Source organism: Stegastes partitus, unplaced genomic scaffold, assembly GCF_000690725.1.
Source record: "Stegastes partitus isolate 25-593 unplaced genomic scaffold, Stegastes_partitus-1.0.2 Scaffold131, whole genome shotgun sequence".
In the NCBI taxonomy this organism is placed as follows: domain Eukaryota; kingdom Metazoa; phylum Chordata; class Actinopteri; family Pomacentridae; genus Stegastes; species Stegastes partitus.
The window spans coordinates 737,910-760,886 of NW_007577862.1; the positions used below are offsets into that span (position 1 = coordinate 737,910).

At 39.5% G+C, this 22,977-nt stretch overlaps 1 protein-coding gene across 1 annotated transcript in view; it reads left to right on the forward strand.

The window, feature by feature from the left end:
• The window catches only part of LOC103355089 (KH domain-containing, RNA-binding, signal transduction-associated protein 2), a gene marked incomplete at its 3' end in the record, with an annotated part of 33,647 nt that extends 15,738 nt beyond the window's left edge, over positions 1-17,909 (forward strand). The window contains exons 3-4 of the mRNA XM_008278749.1: positions 9,282-9,398; positions 17,763-17,909. Coding sequence (XP_008276971.1) covers positions 9,282-9,398; positions 17,763-17,909 — 264 coding nt within the window. The remainder of the gene's footprint in view (positions 1-9,281; positions 9,399-17,762) is intronic.
• Between the last annotated feature and the right edge of the window lie 5,068 nt (positions 17,910-22,977).

Sequence of the window (22,977 nt, forward strand, 5' to 3'; positions counted from 1 at the left end):
GACCCTGACCAACCATAACTCAGAGTGTTCAGACGTACACATATTATCCACAAAATCCTTCCATGATCAGTTACAAGAAATATGTAATCCACTTCAAACTTCACATCAGCCTTTCTTATCAATACTAAATTCATTTTACGCATCTGAGATTCATTGTTAGTTGGCTGTTGGGATGCTGATCAAGGGGCATTTTTGCACAAAAATTGTGTTGTCTTGTATTGCAAAGTCAGCAGCTGAGGAAGTAGTATCCTTAATTTCGAATAAAAGTCATAATAACACACTATTCAAACAAAGTACTGCTTGCTTAAGCAAAAGTACAACATTGTCAGCAAAATGTACTATTAAAAGTATGCAGTTTATTATCATGTTGGTCATAATTATTATCATATATTATGAAGAGATCATTTGCAAAAACAGATAATTCAATTTCTCAGATTTTCAGAAATCTTCTTTTTTTGTTGTTTGCTGCAGTTAATAACCATCAAAGTGAAATTGAGTGGATCTGACTCAGCAGAAATGACAGGACAAGTCTGACTGATATTCTTCTGAAGGTTTGTGAAGATGGAGTTATCGGTTTTTGCAAATGAACTCTTCATAAGTTTGCAAAGATGTACTTCAATGTTGCAGCTGGGCAAGGTGGAGCTCCACTGAACTACTTTACATATTGCTGGCTGTTTAATCTATGTATCATATTTTCTAATCTGATCAACGACACTAATTTGTGATATGACTGTCTTTCCCTAATACCCCCCGTTGCATGTCGCCCAAGCAGCTCTGACAGCAGAGGCATAGACTCCACAAGACCTCCAAGCTACCCTGTGGCATCTGGCACCAAAACATTAGCAGCAGATTCTTCAGTTGTGAGTTGAGCAGATCAGACGTGTTCTAGCAACAACAACCTGTTGCTGCTTCATAGTTTGCCTCCCCTCCTCCGACCACTGCTGATAGATCCTCATCACATCCAACCGTGAGCCCCTTGCATGTCTTGCTAGTTTGGATTCAAATCCCAGACTTTGACATGTGCGGTAGTTATAAGTCAATCAACGTTGTTCCCTTCATCTGTGAGAGGTTATAATGTTTTGATTCAGTTGTTACATTAATGCAGAGAAGTCCAAAGAAAGCAGTCAAATAAAGTCCAAGTATCATATTTTCCACCACGGTCTGTTTGCATGTGAATGTAACGACTACATTTTCATGACATGATGCAGGAAGGCGTATGAGATGCAGGTATTTGGCTTCCTAAAGCTGCAGCTTCTACACCATCCATCTATTGTGATGATTCTTACTGTCCCAGACTGGCCCTGGCTGTACGCATCAATCACAGGGGACGGCTTATGTGTTTTGTGCGCCGCTCTCTGTAAAATCTACATTAGGTTTTCTCTTGTTTTACAGCCTGTCAAAATAAAGAAATTCGGCCTTGAAGCATTCCTTCTGTGACCTTACCGACGCTTTTCTATTTTTAATCTTTTCAACAAAAAAACCTTGAAACGGGGTTGATCTCAGTAAACGGGGAGAACAGGGCGTACATCTGTACCTGTCCTGTTTTGGAGTGCAAACAAATGATTCTGGCACAGGGCGCTTATGAAAGTCTTGAAATGATTCTCTGAGATTACTATTTACTCAGCAAAAAAATGATTAAGGTAATCAGCGCAGTCATTTTCATTATCACTTAACTAGAATTTATCCTCTGCTGTTTAATGAGACAGCTTGATTAGCATCTCATAACCTTGGGACATGAAATGGATTTTCTATGGCTGCCTCTGTCTGTTAGTCCAGCACTATAACTATTCTGCAAATGAATACAAGAAAATGTTATAAAAAATGACTTTTGTGCTTTTAATTAGAATACATTTGATAGGGCTGAAAACAAATGGGCATGTTCCTGTTCTTATCACATTTAAACTTTAGGCTGTTTTCAAGCGACTGGGTTTTAGCTTTAACTATCTACTCTGCAGGTACATGCAAAGCCCACAACACATTAAATTGTATTTTGTCCTTGTGGATGCCACAATTTTGAGCTTATCACTCTTGGGTTATTGTGACCTTTAAATAGTGCTGCAGCTGCAGCTCTGCCCATACAGAAATCCCATTTTTGTCTGCGCAGAGATGTCAATGTCCCAAAGAAAGGCCTATCATGTGGAAAGGTGTTTTGCTTAGATAAGTACGGAATACAGTAGAGGGACTGCAGAGTGTGAATTAAAATTAAGCACTTGTGTGATAGCATCTCAGTTCCACTTTGGGATCCCACTGAGTCAATGTTTGTGTGCTGACTTTCCGTCTGTCACAATGCTGCTTGTGAGATATAATAAAGATAAAATGCTTCCTCATGTTCAAAACTTTATCACTCATACTGTGTCCCAGCTCCATACTAAACACAACTTCTGACATGCTGCTCAGTACATTCACTTGGAAAATGTGACAAAATAAAGTCACTTTTTTTTTTTTATTTCAGCATGAAGCTCAAATCCTTATATTAAGTGTGCTGCTGATGGATGCTATAGTTCACAACACAAGTGGAGATGCCACGGCTGGAGAGAGTTACAGCACATTGTAACTGATAGTGAGAGAGCTTCAGGAAAACCTGTAAAAGAGTTTGCTTTCCTCTTAAAGCAGTTTTTAAAATTCATTTATTTATCTATTTGCACACACACACACACACACACACACACACACATATATATATATATATATATCTTTAATATTGTTTATAGTGTTTTACAAAGTTTTTATTGTTTTACAAAGTTTTTATATTTTATTTTTTTGCACTGAAAGGACTGCACCTTACGTTTTGTTGTACTCGTTGCAATGACAATAACAGAAATTTGAATCTGAATCTGAATAAATCGGCAGAATCACAATGCCAAAAGCAAAAATTGTGCAGATGAGATTTGAAAAAGAACACCTCTAAAGGCTCAGTGTGCATCATAAGCAAACACACAAGTCATGAATCCACAAAAAGAAGCAAACCACAAGAATTTAAAAAAAGAAAAAAGAAAAAAAAACACAACTGCTCTAATCAGCAAGAATGGATTTAATGACTGTGTGTGATGTTAAAGCGCATATTGATGAGAGAATTATGACACGAATGCTGCTCCTCTCAGCACTGCGCAGCATTTCATCATCTTTCAACTTATTGTTTTGCTTTTCAAACCCCAGTTTTGTTTTGCCACTAACATCAATCTTGTTTCCTTCAGCATGCAGCTGTTTTAGAAAAATAAAACTTTTAATAAACCCACTCTGTCCTAGATGGCTCTTGCCGAACAGGAGACAGAGTTAGCAGCTAGCTGGTGAACACAGTGAGGCAATTAGAAGCTCAAGAGCCTGATTTAGTGGAGACCAAACTGAAGCAAAACGGAGAATATTGAACTCAGATTAATTAGGTGGATAAAAAAAAAAAAAACATGGCCTCACATGCTAATGTTGCTTCATCTGCAGGATGTAACCAGGCAACTATTTGCTCACATGCTGCCCATAGCAACCTTATAAATGTATGCTCTCTGACATGGCCAAAAAGAATCCTTTATTGTCTCTTTTTGCTTCCAAATATGAAAAAATATAAAGATATTACAAATAAAAAAATATATATATAGATACATTTTGTCACAATTTGCAATCAATAGATTGGTTATCTATGGCCTGATACTGTATAAGCATTCATCCATCCATCCATTATCTATACACCGCTTCATCCTCACTAGGGTCGCGGGGGGGCTGGAGCCTATCCCAGCTGACTTAGGGCGAAGGCAGGGGACACCCTGGACAGGTCACCAGTCTATCACGGCTACACTTAGAGACAGACAACCAAGCACACTCACATTCACACCTACGGACAATTTAGAATCACCAATTAACCTCAACATGTTTTTGGACTGTGTGGGAGGAAGCCGGAGAACCCGGAGAGAACCCACGCTGCACGGGGAGAACATGCAAACTCCACGCAGAAAGATTCCGGTGCCCCCACCGGGACGCAAACCGGCGACCTTCTTGCTACAGTGCTACCAACTGCACCACCCTGCAGCCCACTGTATAAACAGTGAAAAATAAATTCATTTCTGTACATTAACTGCGTAGCGGCATTGCATGAAGATTTGCATTTAATTTGCTAAATGTATGCATAATGCAAAATTGAGATCAGTGCTCACTGTGCTAGTTTGCTGTGACCCTTGTTGGGGAAGTTATTCTCTGCCTTAAACACACCCTATAAGTATTGCACACAGTAGGCAGCCTGGGGACCAACCCTAAACCAGTGCCTTGGTCAAGGGCACTTTGGAGAATTAACTATGTTTTCGATGGCTGGAGAAACTGGAATACACATGCACGAGCATGGGGAGAACGTGCAAACTCCACACAGAAAGGCCTTGGCCCTGGCAGGGGTTCAAAGCCATTAGGAGATAGTGTTAACCACTGAGCCGCCCTGCTGCCACCCCGCTTTTGTTGCATTTTGAGCAGGATTTCTAAATCTCTGCCTCTCAATTTGGTGAAAAAGTAAAGAGAGAACCAATGTAGAAAAACAGCTTGTATTTCTCTTTTTAAAGCCTCTAGCTTGTTAGAGACTTGTAGCAAGGGAGCTCAAATTGAACGGATTTGTGTTTATTCTAACAGGTAAGCTACGTAGCTGCTGCTCTGACAGCTAAAACACAGCCTGTCTTAAACAGCTTTTGTAGCTTTGCATCACTTTGGCAGCGCATGTGTTGGCTCAGGTTGTTTTTCACCTGTTGGAATGTACAAGAATCATTAGTTTTGTTTAAAATCCAGGGTTTACATTTTTTTTAAGTGATGAAGGTTGTTGTAGATCTGACAACTAGGTCACCTTGTGCAAATCAACACACAGTTATCTTCTGTAATTTGTGGATTCGGGCTGTTTTCACTGTAAATAGTCCAGAGACAGCACTGGAATGCTTTAATATCTGATACCGCTGATTAGCTTTGACAGACAGCCTCTCCTCAGACACTCAGAAGATTTGGATGCCTTTCTGAAAAGCTCACCAGGTGAACCGTAATTCCTCCCTCTTGTCACACACACCCCAAACAACCACTCATCTGCTTTCTTTAATGTCTGTGGAGCTGATAGGACACGCTTCTCCGACACGCTCACAGCCCAGTCATCCCTAGCTGTCATTAAAGCGTAAACCTCTACCTGAGGCTTTAATCCTCCTATCAGACAGGACCTGGACTTCCCCAATAGCACAGCTCACTAACCTGGCAGTAAGCGCCTCAGGACATCTGCAGATTTTGACTGGCCCCAGTGCACTGCATAAAAGAGCAGCACATTTTCCAGCCTGAAAGCTGGGAAGTTGTTTTGTTATTAGGTATGCAATGGCACAGTTCCCTGAAAAGTTGAAAAATGTCAGTATTTTTCATGCTTTCCGTGGAACTGACCTTATACTGAAGTGTGGAGACATGCTAGTTTGGCACGTAAAGTCATCCTGAGGTTGCTTTGATTTCTGTTCATTATTTATTTCATGTATATTTGTGAGTGCTTCCTTTGATGTTTGCTTTTTTATTGAGGTTTTCTCATCTAATGACTTTCATTATTTCAAATTTAGCAGCATGAAAAACACGGCCATGAAAGTGTAATATATTTTCAAAGTGTTATTATTTGGGTAGAGGAGGAAAAAAAAAAATTCTGCTCTGACACTGAGTCAGAATTCTAGTTTGTGTTCACAGAAATCTCAGCCTTGTTGAAAACATTTTTGACATGATACAGTATGGAATAAAGAATAAAAATATGCAGCCAGCTACCATGTTTCTTACAGTACATCCTTTTACAGACAGCAGCGGGTATATTGTTTTACATAATGTACATACGAGTACCTCACTCGACAAATTTCATATGAATATTAACGACTTCATGCTCAGGGAGGTGGATTACAGGTGCAAAACTGTAAAAAGCAATTTTTCACCATTAAGCCTCAAAAAAAGATCCGTGCAGTATCAAGTGCAAGAAAAGACCAAAATATGTCATACTGTAACATTTATAAAAGGTTACAACATATTAGGAGCTCAGTAAAATCATGTCTCATACCAAGTGTGCATCAGTCGATGTGGCTTCTAAGTTTTACATGTTCCTGATTCAGTCCTCCTGTTGTACAAAACACATCTTTATGCCCTGATTTACACGTCTTCATGGCAACAAGGAATCCTATGTCAGGATAATATAAACAAGAACGTAACAGCTTTTATTTTTTCAGAATCGTTTTTTTCACTTTTCACTTTGACCACAAGAAGACAAGTGTCAGTCACTAGCATCCTCAATATTAACCCTCAAACAGTTTCTAATTGTTTTAGTTTTAACTCAATAATGTTTTTTGTGCACTATAACCCTAAAAAAAGAGAAAAAGTTCAGTGTTTATTACCTATTTACAAACTCTGGAGAACAAAATCTAATTCACATGTACCACATTTTCAAAGTGCCCACAAGTGTTGCCAACACTGGAAAAAATAAAATGGTGGTAGATATTTAAATCTATCCAATGTGCTTTTTGTAAACACAGCCTGCAGTTTATCCCAGTTCAACTGAAAAAATCCTGAATTTTTGACTGTTGGTCGCAGCGAAATCAGTAATAGCTTCTTGGTTGTGATGAGGAACACTGATTTTTGTTTTGTTTGTCACTAATTCTGGTTGGAGCAAACACTTCATTTTCACTTTAAATGAGACATAATATTCCAACAGCATGGAACATCAGAGATGATTAATTCAAGGAGCATTGGAAAGTTGAAAATTAAATGATTCTTTCTGCTTTCACAGATTCCCGCTCCAACAAATGGTGTTTTGGGGTTTAGAGGTTTGAAGATGATGTTAAGGAGATGAACTCTTTTATAAGTGTAGTGGAACAGAAGCTCGAAAGAAAGTCGCTGAGCGCAACAACAAACAACCAGGACATGACATCTTACCTGTGTTTGACACTCATAGTGGCTTTAAAAGCTCAACATTCTGCAGCTCTGCTTTCCTATAGCATTGTTAGATTCAGTGATGGACAGGTTTAAAAAGGACAGTGACATCACTCGAGGCAACCTGTCAGACTTTACACAGCTCCATCTGGAGCCACAGAAATTAGAACTCTCTCCACATATGCAGCCGTACTCACAAAGACCCGTAAACTGACTTTGATGTGCAAAATCGGTGGCGTTCCTCTTTAAGAAGATGCCTGCTAATAGACAAAACATAAGAACATTGAGACATTCATCAGTCTGACAGCACATTTGCAACATAATGAAACACGCTGCAGATACAGAAATGCTATTGCACACGACAAAAGCAAAGACATTTTTGAAGGAAACATGTATGTTTGCTTGTGTCCTTTGCATTCGATTATCTTTTGTGCGTTTGCTTCTTGTTGCGTCATGTTACGTACCGTGTGTGCTTTCAGACTGTTGAACGTGCTTCTCAGTTTGCTTGTATTGTGTCTGCTTGTAATTAGTTTTGTTGCAGTGCACTGAACTCCGAAGGCCTCTGCAGATTATTTATGAAGTCGTTGTAAATCTTGTTCCAAAGAACAACTAAGAAACAGACCTCATTCACTGAGGTCTTCGTGGAAAAAGTGCTGCGCTCAGCTGCATTGTCAGGTTTGCAGATTCACATTAAAGCAATGCGCCTCAACCTTCACATACTGCTGACTTGTAAGGTACACAAAGAGAGACTTTATATACAACTTTATGTATACTATTCAAATTCGTTCTCCACCGAAGTTCTCCGCGTAGAAACGAGTAGATCAGTTTACCCATTTCATCATTGAATATTTGTTCAGTGTCTAAACTGTCTTTGTGCATAATTGCTGCATTCACAACACTCCTTCCTTCTAATATCTGCATAGTTATCAGTGTTGAGACTGTAGGGGGTACATAGCATCATTTCAAACCTCATTTAACACTGAACCGTACCCCTTTCTGAAGCTCAAATTGCTCACCATGGAGCGGCAGAGTGGCTCCAGACATTCATTAGCTTAATGAAAACAGGCCACTCTTCTTCTACCGCCCAGCGAGCGCGTTCCCGATGTAGCCGCAACCACCATCTGCTCTCGAGCTCCCTGCCAGCTATAGGATAGTCCTGTCAAAGCAACTCCTGCGAAGAAAGCCGTCCACAAAGGTGCCTTAATCATTCAGATCAGAGGACGGGCAAGGACAGTATAGAGCTACTTTCTTTTTTTTTCAGTTTCATCTCTGCGTCCCCCCCCACTCAGTGCCTCCCTCTCCTGGTTGATGCATCCACTCGTGATGTTAATGATGTTGGTGAAATAAGCTGAGTGCGCAGTTATTGGAGTTGAGTTGCAGCAGCCACACACAGCTGGCAGGGAAGTTATTAGCCGCTCAGCCACAGTGGGAGCGGCTGCTTTGTGAAAAGGTTAATATCATTTTAGGGTTGGCCGGAGTGCGATGTGGTGGTGGTGGTGGTGGTGGTGGTGGTGGAGGTGGGCGGCTGTCCACCTGTTCAGCTCCGGAGGTGGTCTTCAATGATCTCATCCGGCAGCGAACATTTGAAAGTCGACACATTTATTACAATTAGGCGGTAGAGGCGGTCTTTATGTTTGGAGAAGTAATAAATGAAGTTTTTTGTCCTCATTGTCTGCTCCCGTGTTCATCAGAAACTACCCATCTGACTAGGGTTGTGTTACGAGCTTCACCTCTCGGATTAATCACCACTAATCTCAGCAGTGTTGTGCCTGCAACAACCCACAGCTACTTTTCTCAGTGTGAACACTAGCTGGTGCACAGTGAGAGGGAAATGATAGTCAGAGCCCCGAGGCTTGAATCTGATAGTTTGTCATCTGGATAGTATTACTTAATTTCCCACTGGGAAGAAACTCATTATTTCTGACTTTATCTCCGCACTGACCTCTGGAACAGTCTCGGGAATGTTATTGGTTTGGGTACATTTTTTTCTTTTTTCTTTTTCTCCCCTCAACACGACATGAATGACCCTAAATGCCAATAAGATGCATGGAAAGGATGGACACATATGTAATGCCGGACCGCAGATGAGATTCACCTTTAATGTGTAGCACACATTGTATTGATTTATTACAGGCTACATTACAGCTTTTTTCTCACATGATGAATGGTGAATGGAATGTGAGATTATATTGATAGTAAGATGACAAATGACCAGCGAGCATCTTTCACGGTTAACCTTTTCTCCCTAAGATCAAATTCCTTTTACATCCCGCTTCAGGAATATATGTCTTCAAAAATGAATCGCCTTTTTTTCAGCCCTCTTCATACATATGTTACAAGCTCTGATCAGGTGTCTAATTGCCTTCCTTTTTTTTCCTCCCTTGTCACAGTTTAATTTTGTAGGGAAGCTGCTGGGACCGCGGGGGAATTCTATGAAACGATTACAAGAGGAGACAGGAGTGAAGATGTCCATTCTTGGCAAAGGGTCCATGAGGGATAAAGGCAAAGTAAGACATTTATCGATCTGTGTTGAAATATAGTTGCCCGGCTGCTTAAAGACAAATATTTACAGAAACAGAGCACTTGAAATTCCACCGAAGAACAGTGGAATACTTGAACCAACACCATCTGAGCAGTAACTGAGATGAATGACACCCAGCGTAGAATTAATAGCTTTCACTTGACAAACATATGTAGGCGAAAACGGGAATGTTTTCCTCCGTGTTGTTTAATAGCATATTCTGTAATAGTCAATTATGAATGCAAAGTAATGAATCTCTTCGCCAAAGTCATTTATCCTGCTGACTTGTGGTCCCCTGGAGCCAAACTTATCCGAGCGTGTTCGCAGACAGCCTGCTGGATCTGATATTCGCGCTCATAACAGGTCTCAGTGTGTTGCTATAGAGTTACGTAGCTATTATTACTGTAGCCTGTGATTCTGACATGACAAAAGGCTCCAAGTCTTCTATCACTTCTTTGGTGAAACTGGAGCTGCATTTCAGTACATCAAGAACGTAATGCAGATGATGGCATTAGAGTGTCTGCAATCAATAGTTTTACCAAAAAATGTGGAAGAATTTCCTTATATAGTGATGAACTTACAGAGAATTATCTCCTAATTTGCAGTTTCATGGAGTCTTTTACCATAAAGTGATGAGTTTCAGGCTGTTGTTTAGCTGTTCAGCCAAAACTTTACTGTCAGTTCACTCTTATCCTTCTCATAACTTTGATGGCAACAGTTTTGCTCAAGACCACAGATTAGACAAACTGTGAATTCAAAAACAACTTGAGCAGCATTTAGCCAGATTGATAAAGAAAAATAAAATGTTTAAAGAGAGTGACTATTGAATTTACATTCATCAGCAAGCCAGAAAAACAAAAAACTCCAATTAAAAGATTGGAAACAGTGCTATTGATATGTCAGTGTTTATTTCACAACTTCTTTTTCATTTTTTTCCCTGATCAACAGTTTTTACAGTCATTTTTGAAATCAGTGTTTTGACAGATTTTTGCCCTGTTTTGTTAAATTACACATAATAACTCATAAAATCACTGACAACGTCTTTATGTACCCGTTAATCCTAAAAATTTTCACTATCTTTAAATCAACAAAAATATAATTTTACAGATTTTGGCCAATATTTGAAAGAGAAAGCATGTACTGTATATTAAGCACTGAAAATTGTAAATTATTCAAAGTTTGACAGATTTTCCATGTTTGTTAAATGCCTGGTAATATCCAGTGAAATCACAAAAAAAACACAAAAATATAATTATTTTACAGATATGATATGGATATATTTCACCATTTTTCAACATATTTTTGTCTGGCATTCTTCCAAGTAATCAGCATTTATTGATTTTTTTTGTATTATTTATTCGTGTTAAGCTGCATCGAAGTAGCCAAAACCTAATTACTGCAGTTTGAAACGTATCAGTGTAGCTCTGATCTTTATCTGTGCATATTAAACGCAGTCCATTTAGTAGCTTTGCTGCTTATAGGTTTATGTATTTATTCTGCAGCTTAATGCATCATATAGCCTGCGTCTAGGTGAATGGCTTAATAAACTTTCAAATGGTCCAACGAACATCGTGTTCTCTCTCTCTGTGGTATCCTGGGGCTTTGAGCCTATCCCAGCTACACTAGGTATAGGTCAGCAGTTACATTTTATGATAATTCTGATAATAAATAATACACACACAACAAATGCAGAAGTCTCTTAGTAGAGACACAATCAAATTATTTTTACAGAAACAAGCAAAATTCATACTTGCTGGCTTTAAACTAAACAAGAAACAAGGATGATCAGCTGAAATCTTCACCAATTTTCATTCGAGCTGATCTGAAACTCCTGAAGAGCCAGTGAACAATCACTGTCAGGGATCTGTGAGGGGGAAAAAAGAGGCTTCAAATCTCAGACCTTTTCATCAACAGGAGTGTTACAGAGCACACAGGCTGACATAAAAGCAAACTCTTAAAACAAACTCACCCAGAAGCGTTACTTCGGCTCTCTTTCTTATCTTGTGTGCTTGTTATTTTCGAGCTCTAGGTGCTTTCTTCTTCTTCGGCAAGTTATTTTCGCGAGGTCGTGATGATGCTCCGCTCATGCGAAACATCAATAACTCCAAATTATGAAGATATGCGACTCAATAATAAGTTTGTCAAAAGCAAGAAAAGTCTCTTTAATTAAAAATCAAAGAGAAACTTTAGATTGACTTCAGATTGATCAGCAGATGTTAACAAAAATCACCAATGAGATACATAGTTTATTCTTGTTACTGGGAACAGTAGTTTACTTATATGTCGATGCAAACATTCATATCTTTCACTTTGTTTACAGCACTTTATCACTGTACCAAGTTCTAAATCTTTCACAGCATCCAACTCTAAATTTATGGTATGTGCCTGTGAAAGGGGCAGTATCTTCTTCTGGTTGACGAGTCAGCTGAATAAACCTTAAAATCCCCCCAATAACCGTGTTGCTTTGTAATCAGAAATGCATATGCTACACATGGATTTCTATTCAGACCTAATTGTGAGACTGAAAGTCACTGAGACGTTTCTTCGGCATCACATTTTTCGGATGCGCCTTGGCTGGTGCAGGAGTTCATTTAAAATTTTGGCCGACTGCCACTAAGTCCATTGAGTTTACTCATGGGCTACATAAACTTTTCTTCAGTGTGTTAAATTAAGTAAAGAGGCACTAACATGTCAATAACAGCCAGAAACATAATGGTTTATTTACCTGCACGAAGCATTTACGTTGGCATACTGCACTGAACGCACCGTGCATCATGACTTGTTTATTATTTACTACATGACAGTAGCACTAACATGGAAATTCAGTCTGAGGGAGACAGATGCTGCATTCAGGCTGCACAGAGGACAATAACAGTTGACTCTTAGCAGCAACGGCTACATAATGGTCTGATTTAGCTCGGTGTTTTCTGTGTGTGCTATTGATTTTAGTGTACAATCTGAGCAAGTCTGGAGAGATTCTGTGATGAGGCTGACTCCCAGAGGTCATGACTGAAAGGCTGGCTGCCAGTCAGGGCAGCTGGCCACAAGGCAGTGTCAAACAGACACAGCCAAAGTCCCATTACATGCAAAAGCACATTGCCAGCACACATTTCCACCACCTCATCCAGTTCCTCAGTAGGGTGCATCAGTCCTGCAGTCGGGTAATATTTCAGGTTTGGAAATTTTACATCAGAACTGCTCACCCTCTCAGACCATATGTTCAATATTAGACCTTGTGCACAAGTGTTGGTCTGGTTAACCTGGTGCTGAGTCACAGAGCTAAAATAGAACCCCCTTTTAACCTCTCTGGATCTTGAGTTTTACTTCTTAAATTTCTTATTCTAAAGTCAATAAAATAATTGAGATTCCTTAGACAGGCATGCAGCAGTGATGTCATCTGAGCTCTGCGTGTCTGTTAAACATTTCAGTAACAAACCGCTGAAACAACCGGCAGACACAATTTATCAGCTCACAAGCACGAAATCTTAGGTGCGATTTTTTGAATAAAGCCGACGTCTCCCAAAGGATGGAGAGTGTCCCTGTGATGCAAGGACAAAAGTTTGAATCCCCTAGATTGGCTCATGGAGTAAAAGGCGTGATTGGCATCCTCACTTTTCATAACAGCCACCATCAAAGTGTCCTTGAGCGAAGCGCTCAATAACCCAGCTGTTGCAGTGTAGGATGAAAGAATACGCTTTTTTTTTTTTTTTTAAACGCTTTAGTCAGTCTTTATTCTTGCATGACTGAATAATCTCCACATTGTTCAGAGCGCTGCAGCAGCATTCATAACTTGTTCAAGTACATCTCCACTCCAGGTGTTACATCACTTTTGAATATTTGCTAAATTGATTTCACTATTCAGCTGGTTTGAAAATGAAAACTGTTGTCAAGTTATATTGCGGATATTTTAGGCCTTAAAGCCAGTCCTCCACTTTTCTCATGATCAGACGTTTGTGTACCTCAGTGCTTCATGCAGACGTGCCTTAACTCACTGCAACCTATTCAACCTGAGCATCTGCTTTCTCACATTTATAATTTCTTCTCTGCCTGTTTGCTGTATATTCAGTGGGGCTCTGATGCTTTCGGGATTTTTAGACCTGATGTTTGCTTTCATTTCATCGTTGGAGCACTGGTGTTTGTACAGCTCATGAAACGTGTGTCGCAGAATCGTGCTGTGAATGAATAATTTGAGGGATATTTAATTTAAAGTACTTATTTTGCTCAATTGTAATGCTAAAACTGATAGTGTGCAGTGAGAAGTATTCGAACATTCGTCCAGATATGTGAGAAAAATTCAGACACACGGTTTCCTCATTTGTTTAATTTTTGCCATTTTAACAGAATATTTTTAAAGCTGGCAGCTAGTTATTTTTGAACTTGTGTAAAGAGGATGGTGCCTGGACTCTGCAGTTTCTCTCAGCTCTTCAAAGAATTCAAGCTTTGAACTCTGTTTTGGTTTTATGGACCACAACTTTGCTGTTTTCATTCACTCTCACTGCTCTCATCAACTCACTGTTTGCTACCTGCTCAGCATCAAATGAAGCCAAATAAAATCTTGTGAACCACAACAGAGCTGAAATGAGAGCAAATATTTGTAGACAGGAGTATGTTTCCTGATATTTGATGCATGTCCAAATAGGCTTGCTAACAAGTTCGCTGCATCGACTTTGTAACATACAGTGTGTGTGTGTGTGTGTGTGTGTGTGTGTGTGTTAGTGTTGTGTCTACAGCTTGTTCCTCCAATTAGCCAATAAAAATCTGATTATGCTGCTTTAAAAACAGCACAGACAAACTGTAACTACCTGTCATGTTACTGTATTTGTTCAGCACCATTTGTAAATCTAATGAGACAAAGGGGAATATGAAAACCTTCCCATTAGCCTTACTGTTTATGTATTTGGGATGAAGTGTAAAAAATGTATAGGCAATGTAAAACAAAAAAACAAAAAAAAACAGAGAGGCACTGCAGCTGCTGTTTGTCTCTGTCATGATGATGCCTGCATCATATCCCTCTTCTTTGTCTTCTGTCTCCCTCACAAACAAACGGATCTCACTGTGCATCTGTTGGTTTGTTTAAGAAACTTGCCATACCTCACCTGTCCACCAGGTGCCCTCAGTGTTGCTTGCACACCTGCACGTCTGCTGCAAATCAGTAGAATGAAAAGATTTAAGCTGTTCTAGCATCTCAGTCTAAACCTTTTTTTGGTCTGGCAATGTCAGGGGTCTTAGACATCCCAAACTGCTTGCTGACTCATCAGGTTGATATGAAAAGTTTGATATTTACAAGTGAAAATCGTTCCAGTGGATGCTCATGCCCAAGAACTGATTATCACCCAGTTTATATACATATGCAGCTGCTTTTATGTAGCTCAAACGATCATAACATGTAAATACATATAACTTTATATGCACCTGTGGTAATAGCAAATGTATGTCCTCGTGAAACACAACATCTGCATTGCCATTTGACATGACATTTCTACAAACATAACATCATGGTATCATTTCTCCTGAAAATTTCAAACAATTTTCCTTTTCTAAATCATGAGCTTCAAAACAAACACCTCACCCTGTTATATAAATGAGCTGAATATTTATTTGAACACATTTGCACAGGTTCTTCTTTTACCAAGGCCAAAGGCCGTCTGAATTATGCTTAATTAGAGGGCCAAGTAGTTGTTGCGAGCCAGGTGGCAAAAGTGAGCTGGAAGTAGTAGACACTCAAACTGAGGCAGCCATGCTAACTTTGTGTGGAGTCCTCACAAAATGTTGTTTCTGCATCAGCTGTTGTGATGTAAGCATTTGCAATAATCACATCACTGGAAGTGCAATGAGAAGGAAGGCAAACTTACCAACTGCTTGGTACAAAAACAGAACTCACATTTCTGATTTTACATGACTAATCTCCCCAACAAGTCTGTCTGATAGAACATAAGTGACTCTAATTTAAGGGTTCTTGGTGGGGATCTGAGGTGACTTTGTACTGATTGATATCAGTAAGAACCTAAACCTTATCCTTTGTTTGTGTCAACTGCCACAGATGTGTTCTAAACTTCAATAATGTATGATGTCTAATATATGCAGCAGTGCCAAATCAATTATTGATAAATTAACAATACACATTCAGTACACTCTATTGATTATGCTGTAATTTTGCACAATGATCGAGGAACATTAGAGAACACTGGAAAGAAAGAAAGAAAAAAAAACTAAACTTAAATAGTCGATAATCAAATGTTCAACAAGTGAGGCGCTGCAGTGAAGTCAAGAACCTCATTTTAAGTTTTTGATGCAGTTCAGTACATTAGCAGGAATGTAGAACAACATGAAAGTGAAAACAGTGCTCTGTATATTTAAATGTGCAAGTAAAATACAAATATTGTGTCTCTAAAGTTAATGAATTGTGATAAATAGGTTCTCTGTAATCTCAGTAACAACAACTTAAACAATGGTATTATCATTTTGACCTCAATAGTGTAGCTTTAGTCATCTGTATGGAAATATTTCTGGGACATAAAGAATGATGTTGACTAAAAACAGGTTTTTCCTCAAAAGTGCCTTGCAGTTGTTGTCACAACAGGAGGCAATACAACTAATTTGTTTGACGATCTGAAGGCCATCTCAAGCAGAAAACTATTCCAGATGACTTTGCCACTGGAAGACGAAATGAGAAAGTTTCCACACAAAAACAGTCTTCACAGTAAAAAGTCATTATTCAGCTTTTTTTTAAAAATTAGTTTCTTACTTCTGATGTAGATGGCCTTCTTACAAAATCACCCCAAACATTCTGGCGTCATTAAATCTTTTTAAATAGTTATTCAAGTCATCCGTTAAAAATTTCTGTTTATTTTTCATTTTGCAATATGTGCCTGCAGTTGTGTTGAAGCTGGAGAAGCAGTCAGGTTTTATTTATATATATACACACACACACATATATATATCCATGTAACAATATCCAGACAATGAGCAACCATTAGTAGACTGAAGTTATCCAGCTGTGGTCAGAGGTATTCAAGCACAGATCGACAATTTTGATTGCCATTTTACACAGTATTGCGTGAGACTAACCATGCAATGTACTCAGCAGGGGTTCTCACTCACCGCTAACAATTAAATGTCGACAGATTTATTATTCAAATTTCAGCTGAGATTGCTAAGTACTTAACTGGAGGTGCGATGCATGCTTTAGCCTCAATGTAGAAGTCAGTCTGCTTCATCTCCAGCTGCACTGTGTTTTTTGTGTGGCTGATATTTTCTGACTGCTGCCTATGCTGTTGATGTTGCCTGGCTCTTTTCACTGCATGCCTGTTTGAACACTATAGGTTCTCTTGTATCAGTCTGTGACTGATGTCTGTTTCTGATACAATACTTTCAGCTATTGTCTTCAACTTTTTCATACATTTTTGAAGAGACTATCTGTCATTTTCTCCATTTCTTTTTCGTACAAATTCTGTTTGGCCCAAGTGCTCTCCAAATCATTTACAGACCATCAAGATGACTTGAACTATGAGCCATGTCTGGGTCACAAAATTACAATCCATTAAAACCTTTTTTCCAGAAGCAGCGCCTGCAGAGCATTCTTCACAATATCAACAAATCACAAAATGCAATTCCTATATCAGAAAAGCATTCAGCATCTCTTGTGTGAGAATTTATGACTAAGCTCCCTTGCCTGCCCTGTTATTCTTGTATTTCTTTTTTCTCGGGTTGTCAGATGAGCGGTAATTACTCTCCAGAATTTAAGTTATTCCTCGCAAGCGAGGAAAAGGGAAAAAGGTCACACATCATTCTGAAATGTTTTTGTACGAGGTACTAGTGTCTACCTGGTGATGAATGTGGTGATTGCTCAAGTGTCTCCTTATCTTGAAACTAAAGCTTAAATGTTCCTGTAGGATGTAGCCTGCACGTCGAAGAGATGCTTATGAGGAAAGGAGGAAGAAAAATCTGAAAAAATGATACTTTAGCGGTACCTTGGATTAACATGAAGGTCTGTGCCAGTCAGCCCTCGTCTTCAGAGGTGACCCAAGTTTTACTCTTGGTGAAAAAACACAGAAATGTGAACAAACTGCTGGTGTTTACATCAAAATGAAACCCAACATATCACAAATACACTTGATTTAGCTAATTTTGCAGCAGCAATACACTATTTTTATGTGTTTTTACTTGGTAACAAAGCAAAACATCTTCAATCAGTGTGTGAGAAGTTGAAATTTGCCAACATCAGCTCTGTTTACCTGTTTACTACAATTAGCATAATCATACCAATACTCAATTACGCTAATCATTTCAATCTCGGATTATCTTTAATAGGAAAAAAAGTCCTTCACTTGTTCCTTTTTTTTTTTCACAGGAAGAAGAATTACGGAAAAGCGGAGAAGCCAAATACGCCCATCTGAGCAACGACCTACACGTTTTAATTGAAGTCTTCGCTCCACCTGGAGAGGCCTACTCTCGCATGAGTCATGCCTTGGAGGAGATTAAAAAATTTCTAGTCCCAGTAAGTTTATTTCTTTCTACCCCTTTCTTTCCTCTTAATCCTAATGCCTCTGCGAACATCGGTCATTACTGCGGACTTCATTCCGCCACCAGGCTTATTGCCACAAAGCAGACAAGTCGGAGAGTTTACAGCAACCAGCGTTTGTTTAGAGGAAGATACGAGCATGAAGTTTTCCTCTGTTCTCCACTACATGCCCTTACTTACAAATGAAAAATAATGTATTCAGCAATTAAAGTGCACTATGGAACAACTTGCAAGACTCCAGCAACTTATAGCCCGGAGAACTTAACATTAATTAATGTGCATGTTGTGTACTCTTGCTGAGTCTAAGCTGTAAATATTAATCAAGCTTCGCAAATGTGACAAGCCTAATAGAGGAGCTGTGCTGCATGAGTCTGCTTTATGGAGTTCATGCTTCGTCTTATGCCGAGCCAATGTTCTTACAAGGATGTCTGCTCACTGGGCCAGGAGGATGATGATACGGCATGCACTGAGCAAAACCAAATACAGATTCCTTAACACAGTCTGCCAAAAAACAAGCAGGGAAGTGCAGAGCTATTAATCTGTTTCTGTGTACTAGCTTTCAAGATAAATGCCTTAAACATATTGAAAAAATACTTCATGGGCGCTCTAGTAAAAGCTAATGTTGTTTGTTTAGCTGTTTGTTGGTTAACTGGTTTAGGCTTACTGTAACATTAGTAAAGTGAAAACACAATCAAGTTGTGAGTCCAAATTCAAAAAAGATGATTGTACTTGTTTTTTTTTTGTTTGATTGGTGTTTTTTTGCATTTGAATTTTTTTATATCACCCTCGGCCACAGCTGTCGTCATCTTTGAGTATGGTTACCATGGTTATTCTGTTTTATGGAGATGTGAGCGTCAACGGCTGAGTGTCCGTGTCTCTTTGCTCCGCAGTAACACCACGGTCAGACTCCGCTCAGTCAATCCAGTTTGTCATTTACAAGTACCGAATCGCTCTCTACTTCTATCCATCCTGCTCAACTAGCTTTAGCATTAATGCAGCTACAGGCTCTCTGCACTGAAGAGCTGCTACATGATTCACTCACTCGCTCACTAAAATCCTATTTACTGTTAAGGTTTGGCTGGACAAGAGATGGTAAATGGTTGGATGACATTAATAGAGTTACCCAGTTTCTTCTGTGGCCCTGGAACTGACGGCAACGAGAACAATATCTGACTGAAAGCAGTGTTATATATTTCATCGCATCATCAGTGTTGCATTTGCAGAGTTAAACTAATATGCTTTCTATAAATGTTTGCCTTCATGTTTCGCTGCTTCCTGTTGCACTCTGTAGATGAGTTTGGCTCAAGAACAGCCACATGACAATAGTTCCTGACATGCTACATTTTTTTGTATATAAGGAGCTTCATAATTAACAGCAGCACAACAGGTCAAACTGATAAGATAAATCCAATAAATGTACTGCATGTACTTGACCGTGAGCCACAGTCAGTGATTACACAGATGTTGCAACTCACCGAAAAACACTTTACATTGAAACAGTGGTTCGTTCATTTGTCTATTCATCTGTCTTGAAAGTTGTCATTTCGCTTTTCTGTTCTTGTTATTGTTAATGAAAAATGTAAACCATTTAGTCCCCTTTCTGAAATACTACTTTTTAAAGTTTTAGTTTTGTTTTCTGTGTGAAAAATGGGTTGTTAACGAATATTTTTCATCAGTTTTTGCTGTCAAACTAAGAGTTAACATTCATTTATTTAATTTTTTGTTGATGAAAAGAGTAAAACATTCCATCATAAGTCACAAAACATTCATTATTTTTTAGTTTTCATTTTATTTTCGCTGTGAAAAATGAGTCCATACATATTTTCCATCACCGTGTTTCTGTCCTCCATCCAACACATTGCGCCACCATAACATGTTCTCAATGTGGCCGCTTCTGCTATTTATCTCATCTGGTTTGTGAAAAGCCTCTGAAATCTCCCATTACAGGCTGGATTTATAGCAAAGCCTGTAAATGGAGCCAGGAGAAGGTGCAGAAGTCTAGTTTTCTATCAGACCGCTTGAATTACAATATGCTAAAAGGTTAGTGCAGAATTTTTTTGCTCAATGATGCCAAAAAATACTGCCCACTGACAAGGGTTATTTTCTGACTCTCCTCTGAACTACTAACACACTTGGAAAGAAACGAGAGAGCAAAGTCAGCGATCTTCAGTCCACTTGTAGGTTTATTGCAAGCTGCACAGAGAGAAAAGCAAACCGAGTTTGTCTGGAAAGGAGCTGGGATACAGTTCTCAATCTGCACCGCATGCATCACAGAATCCCTCCATCAGTCCGTGTGAAGCTGTCGCATGAGGCATCATCCCACTTCCTTGTTGTCAGCTCGTGTGTGGCTGCCTCCCCGTAAACCATCTTGTGATTGTCATATGCCCTGCAAGCCTGTGTTTCTGTATGTCTTGTTTTGCAAGCAATGTCGCATAAAGCTTCACGATGGTGTGAACACGCCGAGTAGTTTCCAAGAGGACCGTGTTACAAACTTGGTGCTTACTCAATGATTTCATCATTTATCAAACTTTCAGATACATGCTGTTCTGACATTTCACTGTTCTGCAACACGGACCTGTGCTCCCAGTATTTCACATGAACCCTCCCTATGGTTTCCTTCTATCTCCTGATTGCGTGTTATCAATACATTTTAGCATGTGTGATTCTATATTCTCATCTGCATGTTAAACATATGCATATACAAGCTTTAAATGGTTTTATTTGACTACATTTTTCCTGCACTGTGCCCTGCTCTAAGTGTTCTCTGCTCTGGTCTGCTGCGTTTTACTCTGCTATCCAGACCAGCTTGTTCTAATAATGAAAGGGTCAGCGACTACTTTTCTCAGGTCAGCAGGAACTTTATATATATATATTTCATTTTTTACATTTATATATTGTATTAACCGCAGTGTTACTTGATGCTTGTCCAAGAACATGAATACATCGCTGGCAGAGGTTCAGCGTGAGAGCTGAGAGAAGATGAGATATTGTATTGTAAATTACTCGTATAGAATTCCTGCCACATTTTCTAATTAGAGTACACGCAGGACTCGCTGTTATACTTTTTAAATGCGTGCACGCGTTCAATAGGCAGTAACAGTTTAGGCTAGACAACTGTTCAAATCTTTTGTGAGTATCTGCCAACAGAACTAATGATGCAGGGTAACTAGGAAGGAAACAATTCTGTACGATTTTATGAAATGACAAAAGGGCTGAAAATCATTACTCCGGATAAGAATGCCCTGTTTTGTCATGTTTGGGGACTCTAAAACCAGTTAGTGGCAGGTGGATGGGAACAATAAAAACCTTCTATGCTGATTTATTATTAGAAATGCTAATCCAGGCTGAAAGCATGAATATTAGGGAAAACACGTCATTTTAATTAACTATGTTTTGGGGCTTAATCGGACATTTCTCTCCGTATATTGCCTCTTCACGGTGAATGAGGTAGTAGAGGTACAAAACATTACTTTGTCTTTCACATGTCAATACAAACATAGAGAATAAAGACAACACTATCTATTTTACAGCACATGCTCGCTGCCTCGGGGATAAGGATTTAATAAACAGCTCTTAATGTAACACAACAGGCATCTGTCAGTATCCATAGTGACAGATGTTTCCTGCCTCTGGTGAAAAGTGCCAAGTGTGTCCTGCTGTTTGCCTTTTATTTTATTGCTGCACTATGCATTAGGAGTTGTTTTGTGAAAGTTGTCAGAGTGTGACTTCATTCAAAGCAACAATAAGGTTCTGGGGGAGCGACACCTGTTCGCAGGTCTTGAGGTGTAGCCGCACATATGTGGAAAAAGTTGTATGAAGTCTTCTGTGGCTCCAGGTGGAGCAACATGATGTCTGATATCTGAAGTTGAAGAATACAAGCCTGAAAATAAAAGAAACAAGCGAGCTTACCTCTGCTATGTAACCTGCCGCTCATCCATGCCTGGAGCTGCAACGAGCGTAAACACACCCGAGTCTCCGACAGAACTCCAGGTTCAGTTTTCACCCCTGTTTGACCGTTGGTATTGAGAACGTTGAAGGAGGACAATTCTATTCAGCTGCTCTTTTAATGTACCACACATTAGCTTGTTGTCAACATATAAAAGGCAAAATGTAGCGGCGGAAAGTTTACTCAGGAGAAAACTGACTGAATTTATGATCCTGCCACAAACCTGCCCGATTCGAGCAAGCTATCCCCTGAGGAAAACTACCACAGCTCCAGCAGTCAATCTACCCCCGCTGGTGTGACATTATGCTTCAGAAACCAAACTAAACTCAACATGAGGCAGCAGACGGATTCACAGAGACGTGGAGCTGTCTCCCACAATGCCACATGTGCAGCTGTGATTTACGCTGCTGGTTGCAGCTGCATGTTTGAGAGCATGCGAGCTTAATGATCGACTTGTGCACCTCTCTCTTCTCTCAAGTGCAGAAAATCAAATGTGCTCCAGTCTTCTACCAACGTGAAATACATCTCATGTACATTACCTCCACGAAGTCTGAAAATAAATGTCTTACCACTATAATTTAGCAAAACCTTCTCGCTGAGCTCCCACGAAAATAAATCCGTGTTCTGTTTGTGTGACGCAAAAGGCCGTCTGAAGTGGTTCATAGACATGTTTTTCTTCCGTGTAAATCTCAAATGAATCATGCGAACAAGCTGTATGGCCACTTCCAATTAGAATTTCTGATGCATAATTAGTGTATGTTTTGTAATTAATTAAGTCCTGAGCAGGAATAGAACACGCACGCCACCGAGGACTGCGGTTTGTCTGACTGTGCATTTGATGAGAAGAAAAGCAGCGAAAATCTGACTACGGAAATCAGCTCTGAATTATGCACCAAAGACAATAAAACAAATGCAACATAATCGGCATGCTGCTGTAATACAGACCGAGAGTGAGAAGTAGTAGGGAAGGACAGATGATCCTCCTCTCAGCTGGGTGAGCTTGTGGCCTTCATCCTGGGCCAGACTGCAGCGGGAGCGTTTTGGCTGATAGTGCGTGACACAGATGCTTGAACAAGATATGTGGTAGTAATTAGGGTC